Source organism: Lynx canadensis, chromosome D1 (assembly GCF_007474595.2).
Source record: "Lynx canadensis isolate LIC74 chromosome D1, mLynCan4.pri.v2, whole genome shotgun sequence".
Taxonomy (NCBI): domain Eukaryota; kingdom Metazoa; phylum Chordata; class Mammalia; order Carnivora; family Felidae; genus Lynx; species Lynx canadensis.
This window is the reverse complement of record NC_044312.2, coordinates 103,210,481-103,215,969: the sequence shown is the minus strand read 5'-3', so window position 1 is coordinate 103,215,969 and position 5,489 is coordinate 103,210,481. Positions and strand designations below refer to the sequence as shown.

The following is a 5,489-nucleotide window of genomic DNA, read 5'->3' as shown; positions in this document are numbered from 1 at the left end:
CACTGAATGTAAAGTAGAGACAGCATAAGGAATATACTTATTTTTTTTTTCTGATCATAGTTACTTTATTGTGGGGGGTTTTCTTTTTTTTTTTTTTTTCATTTTTTCAAATTGACAACCAAATTAGCATGTAGTGCAACAATGATTTCAGGAGTAGATTCCTTAGTGCCCCTTACCCATTTAGCCCATCCCCCCTCCCACAACCCCTCCAGCAACCCTCAGTTTTTTCTCCATATTTATGAGTCTCTTCTGTTTTGTCCCCCTCCCTGTTTTTACATTCTTTTTGTTTCCCTTCCCTTTTATTCATCTGTTTTGTCTCTTAAAGTCCTCATATGAGTGAAGTCATATGATATTTGTCTTTCTCTGACTGACTAATTTCACTTAGCATAATACCCTCCAGTTCCATCCACGTAGTTGCAAATGGCAAAATTTCATTCTTTTTGATTGCTGAGTAATACTCCATTTTATATACATATATACCACATCTTCTTTATCCATTCATCCATTGATGGACATTTGGGCTCTTTCCATACTTCGGCTATTGTTGATAGTGCTGCTATAAACATGGGGGTGCATGTGCCCCTTCAAAACAGCACACCTGTATCCCGTGGATAAATGCCTAGTAGTGCAATTGCTGGGTCATAGGGTAGTTCTATTTTTAGTTTTTTGGGGAACCTGCATACTGTTTTCCAGAGTGGCTGCACCAGCTTGCAAAGAATATAGTTACTAACATTGTACTAACTTTGTCTAGTGACTGATTGACTGATAGTAACTAGACTTATCAAGGTGGTCATTTCATAATGTACAAAAATACTGAATCACCATTTTGGACACCTAAAACTAATATAATATTGTGTCCATTATAATGTGAAAACAAAGTCAGAAGCCATATAATTAATTAATTAAGAATAAAAACTTCAGCTGTCAATACCTACACATATCATGTACTTCATGAGCACTCCAGATTCTGGCAGGTAGGTCTTTTTTTTTAAGGGAGTGATTGCTTTACAATGTAAATAATCATACTCACAAAGGCCTTTTTTTCAGTTTTTTCTTTTATTGAAGTATAGTGAATGCATAATACCATATTATCAGTTTATTTTCTTGTATCAGGTTTTATTAAACCAGGATGCACTTTTACATATGTAGGATCCTTTCTAAAAGTATGCCTCTGAGTTCTTACCATTTTAAGTAATTTATCTCAAAAATATAGATTCTTTCTTCCACAAGCTCAGAATTGTAAGCCTTTACTGACACTTCCCATAGAGTTGTTCTTAGAGTCAAATCCAGAAAGCATTCCCTGGGTTTGAATTTGAGTTCTTTCTGGAACCATAAATGAGAATGTCAAGACCTGGTATGATGGTTAATTCTATGTGTCAAGTTCACTGGGATAAGGGATGTTCAGTCTTTAAAATGTTATTTTGGGTGTGTCTGTGAGGGTTTTTTTCTGAAGAGATTAGCATTTAAATAAACAGACTGAATAAAGAAGATTGCTCTCACTGGGTATCATACGTAAGTGATGAATCACTGGGTTCTACTCCAGAAACCAATACTACACTGTATGTTCACTAACTTGAATTTATTTTTTTTTTAATTTTTTTTCAACGTTTTTATTTATTTTTGGGACAGAGAGAGACAGAGCATGAACGGGGGAGGGGCAGAGAGAGAGGGAGACACAGAATCGGAAACAGGCTCCAGGCTCCGAGCCATCAGCCCAGAGCCCGACGCGGGGCTCGAACTCACGGACCGCCAGATCGTGACCCGGCTGAAGTCGGACGCTTAACCGACTGCACCACCCAGGCGCCCCTCACTAACTTGAATTTAAATAAATAATTAAAAAAAAAAAAAAAGAAGAAGAAGAAGATTGCTCTCACCAATACAGGTGGGCATGATCCAGTCCATTCAGGGCCCGAATGAACAAAAAGGGGGAAGAAGGGAGAACTTGCTCTCTTGGCTTGCACTGGGACATCAATCTTCTCCTGCCCTTGGACATTAGTGCCCCTGATTCTTGGACCTTTGGTGTCAGACCAGGACCTACACCATAGGCTCCTCCAGTTTTCAAACCTTCAGGCTCAGACTGAATTACACCACTGATTTTCTAGCTTCTCCCGCTATCAAATGACAGATCATGGGACCTCCCAGCCTCCATATTGTGTGAGCCAATACCTATAATAAATCTCTTCTTATATCCATCTTTCAATCAATCTAAATAGATGTGTAGTTATATCGTTATAGTAGGTAGGTAGGTAGATGATAGAGAGAGAGAGAGAGAGAGAGAGATGATAGATAGATGATAGATCTTATTGGTTGTTTCTCTGGAGAACTCTTATATACCCAGTATGTTTTGTTTGTTTCCATCAGCCAGAAACCTAAAAGTCAAATACATTTTGTGTTCAAATCTACTCAGGTCAGGTATCTGAAAGTTCTATCCTATTTCCTTCATATGAATTCTTATTTTTGATCCTGAAAGTTTCTCATCTTTGCACTGATTTTGCATCCTGCCATCATTCAAAAGAACATAAAGCTCATTACTGATATAACATTCATTAAATGAAATGTTTTTCAAAACTTATGACTTGTGCCCTTTCTGCCAACCATAAAAAGTGCAGCCGCTAAGATACTGGGTTGAGTGGGGGATGTAGAGACTGTGTTGCTACGGGCACCATCATGTAACCTGCTTGCTCTTGGCCAGTTGAGAAACACCATCACAGAAAAATCTGTCCTTCCCCTGATCCAGTCAAGCTCAGCATTTTCTCCTTCCATATACTATAGTTTCTGGAATCCACATTCAAATGATGATTATAAATGTCTTTAAGATACAACTATCTACATGTAGGGAACTACTTGAATTATAATGGTCTTTTAAGCCTCACTTCAAGTGAGCTGACGCCTTCTTATATTTCAAAGAAGCAGGTTGGTATAGAAGTCAGATGGGCCTATACTTCAAATAAGACAATGTAGCTACAAAGAAATTAAGTACATGGATCACATGGAAAACCAGCTATGATTCTGGGGACTTTGTGGGTGGAAACAGCTAGTCGTCTGCCAAAATTTGTTCTCCTTTTTCCCCACAATAATCAAATTGGGGCTGGGTACCTGGTTGCCTAGCTACAGACTCTTTTCAGTACCCTGGCAAAGAGCTGGGAGCTATGGCTAATTTCTCACCAACAGAGGTGAGTAGAAATGATGGTTTCTACATCTAGTGGAGAAACCTTAAGACATGAAGTTTGTTTCCTCCTTGATCTATCCTCACCCTTCTTGCTCCCTGGAACCTCATGCTGACCATGTAGATAATAAGAAGGCCCTAGACTGAGGGTTGGCATATGGTCTCTATCTCAGCTACTCAGCTCTGTCATTGTAGCATGAATGGACCCATAGATAACACATATGGTGTGATCGTATCCTAGTAAAACTCGATTTATGGACACTGAACTTTTAATTTCATTAAGTGATTACGGGTCGGGGCACCTGGGTAGCTGAGTCAGTTGAGAATCTGACTCTTGATGTCAGCTCGGGTCATCATCTCATGGTTGTAAGGTGGAGCCATGCATCAGGCTCCGTGCTGAGCATGGGATTGTCTCTCTCTGTCTCTGTCTCTGTCTCTCCCTCTGCTTCTCCCTCACTCTCTCTCTCTCTCTCAAATTAAAAATTAAAACAAAAAATAAAATGACTATGTGTCATGAAATATTATTTTACTTTTGATTTCTTTACAACCATTTAAAAGTCTAAAAACCATTCTTAGCTTCCAGCTCATTAAAAACAAGTGTTGAGCTGAATTTGGCCCACGGCGCTTAGTTTGCCAACATCCTAAGGGATGTTGACACTATGGAATGAGGGAACTTCCATCGTTGCCTGTTGAGCAGAGCCAACCTGAAGCACTCACCTTGGACTCTTGCAGGAAAGAACAAATCTCTTTCCTTCTTTAAGCCCCTTTATAGCTAGGTGTCTCTCGTTACCCCAGATTAACAGTTTACTTTAACTAATACATAATCCATAACTCCTGACCACCCAGGTCACTGCTCTGTCCCCTCGTCCTCACCACCCTCCTTCTGAAGAGCCAAGGCAAGAAAATTAGGTCTTCACCTTCCTCTTTGCTGACCTTTCCAAGATCTGAGGGACAAGGCTCGGCCCAGAGCTCCTTTCACCTCCCTGTTCCGAAGACTATAGATGAGGGGGTTGAGCATTGGCGTGACAATGGAGTAGAAGACAGACACCACCTTGTTGAAGTTGATGGAGGAGGCTACTTTGGTGCGGACATACATGAAAAAAAGAGTGCCATAGAAGAGGCTCACCACTGTCAGGTGAGCTGCACAAGTGGAGAAGGCCTTCCTGCGCTCAGCAGCTGAATGGATGTGCAGCAACGTCCAGACGATGTTGCCATAGGACACAGAAATAACCGTAGAGGAGGCCAGGAGCACCGCCAGAGAAACGAGGAAGTCTGTGGTCTCCTTCAGGGTGACATCTGAGCAGGACAAGGCTAGCAGCGGTGAGGCATCACAGAAGAAGTGGTCAATGACGTTGGGGCCACAAAACGTCAGCTGGGACATGAGGTAGATAGGCAAAACAGGTGTGAGGAGGCCCACCAGCCAACAAGCAGCGGCCAGACGGACGCAGGCGCCCCACGACACCAAGGCCGCATATCGGAGAGGCATACAAATGGCCACATAGCGGTCATAGGCCATGGCAGCCAGTAGGAAACACTCCGTTGCCCCCAGGAAGGTAAAGATGAAGAGCTGGGACAGGCAGCCAGCATAGGAGATGTTCTTGCCCCCACCTACCCCAATAAAACCAGCCAGCATCTTGGGCACTGTCACCGAAGTGTACCAGATTTCAAGGCAGGACAAGTGCGTCAGGAAGAAATACATGGGTCTACGTAGCCGGTGGTCTAAAGCCACCACCACGATGATGGCCAAGTTCTCCACCAGGGTGAATAGGTACATGGTGAGGAAGAGTGTAAAGAAGAGGGGGCGTGCTTCATGCACCCCAGCAAAGCCCACCATGACAAACTCTGTTACGTGGGTCCAGTTTGGGGCATATGGCTTCATAGGTGGAAGTGAGAGTCAGGACGCTCATAACCTCACGGACAACGACAGCTCAAGGAGAACCAGTGAGGATGGCACACTGAGACATCTTTCATTTCAGAAGAGGAAAGCAAAGTCAAGACACTGGCCCTGCCCCAGAAGAATGTATAGCCTGTGAGGAGCTCCAGAAAACAGACAATTTCAATACAAAATGTAAAGTGCTGGATAAGGATGCAGACGTTATGGGAGGAAATAGCAGGGAAGCTCCCCCAAGTCTGGAGGAATCAGTGAATGCTTCCTAGAGGAAGTGTTGTCTCAGCTGGAACCTGGAAGAGAAGGATAAGTGAGTGAGAAAAAAGTTAGAGAGGTAAAGAGAGCACAGCAAGTATTAAACCCCAGATACCGGAAAGAAATCCGTGCATTTGGGAAACCTCAAGTAGGTACAGGTTACCATAGAAGTGAAGAGCT

The 5,489-nt window shown here is 42.6% G+C and overlaps 1 protein-coding gene across 1 annotated transcript; it reads right to left on the bottom strand.

Annotated features, from left to right (window-relative positions):
• Nucleotides 1-4,079: 4,079 nt before the first annotated feature.
• On the bottom strand, nt 4,080-5,045 carry LOC115526526 (olfactory receptor 6Q1). The gene has a single exon (XM_030333926.1). The coding sequence runs from the start codon at nt 5,043-5,045 to the stop codon at nt 4,080-4,082; it is 966 nt and encodes a 321-aa protein (XP_030189786.1).
• Nucleotides 5,046-5,489: the final 444 nt, after the last annotated feature.

Excerpts from the sequence above, each read along its gene's own strand:
- LOC115526526 (XM_030333926.1), bottom strand. The coding sequence starts at position 5,045 with ATGAAGCCATATGCCCCAAACTGGACCCACGTAACAGAGTTTGTCATG.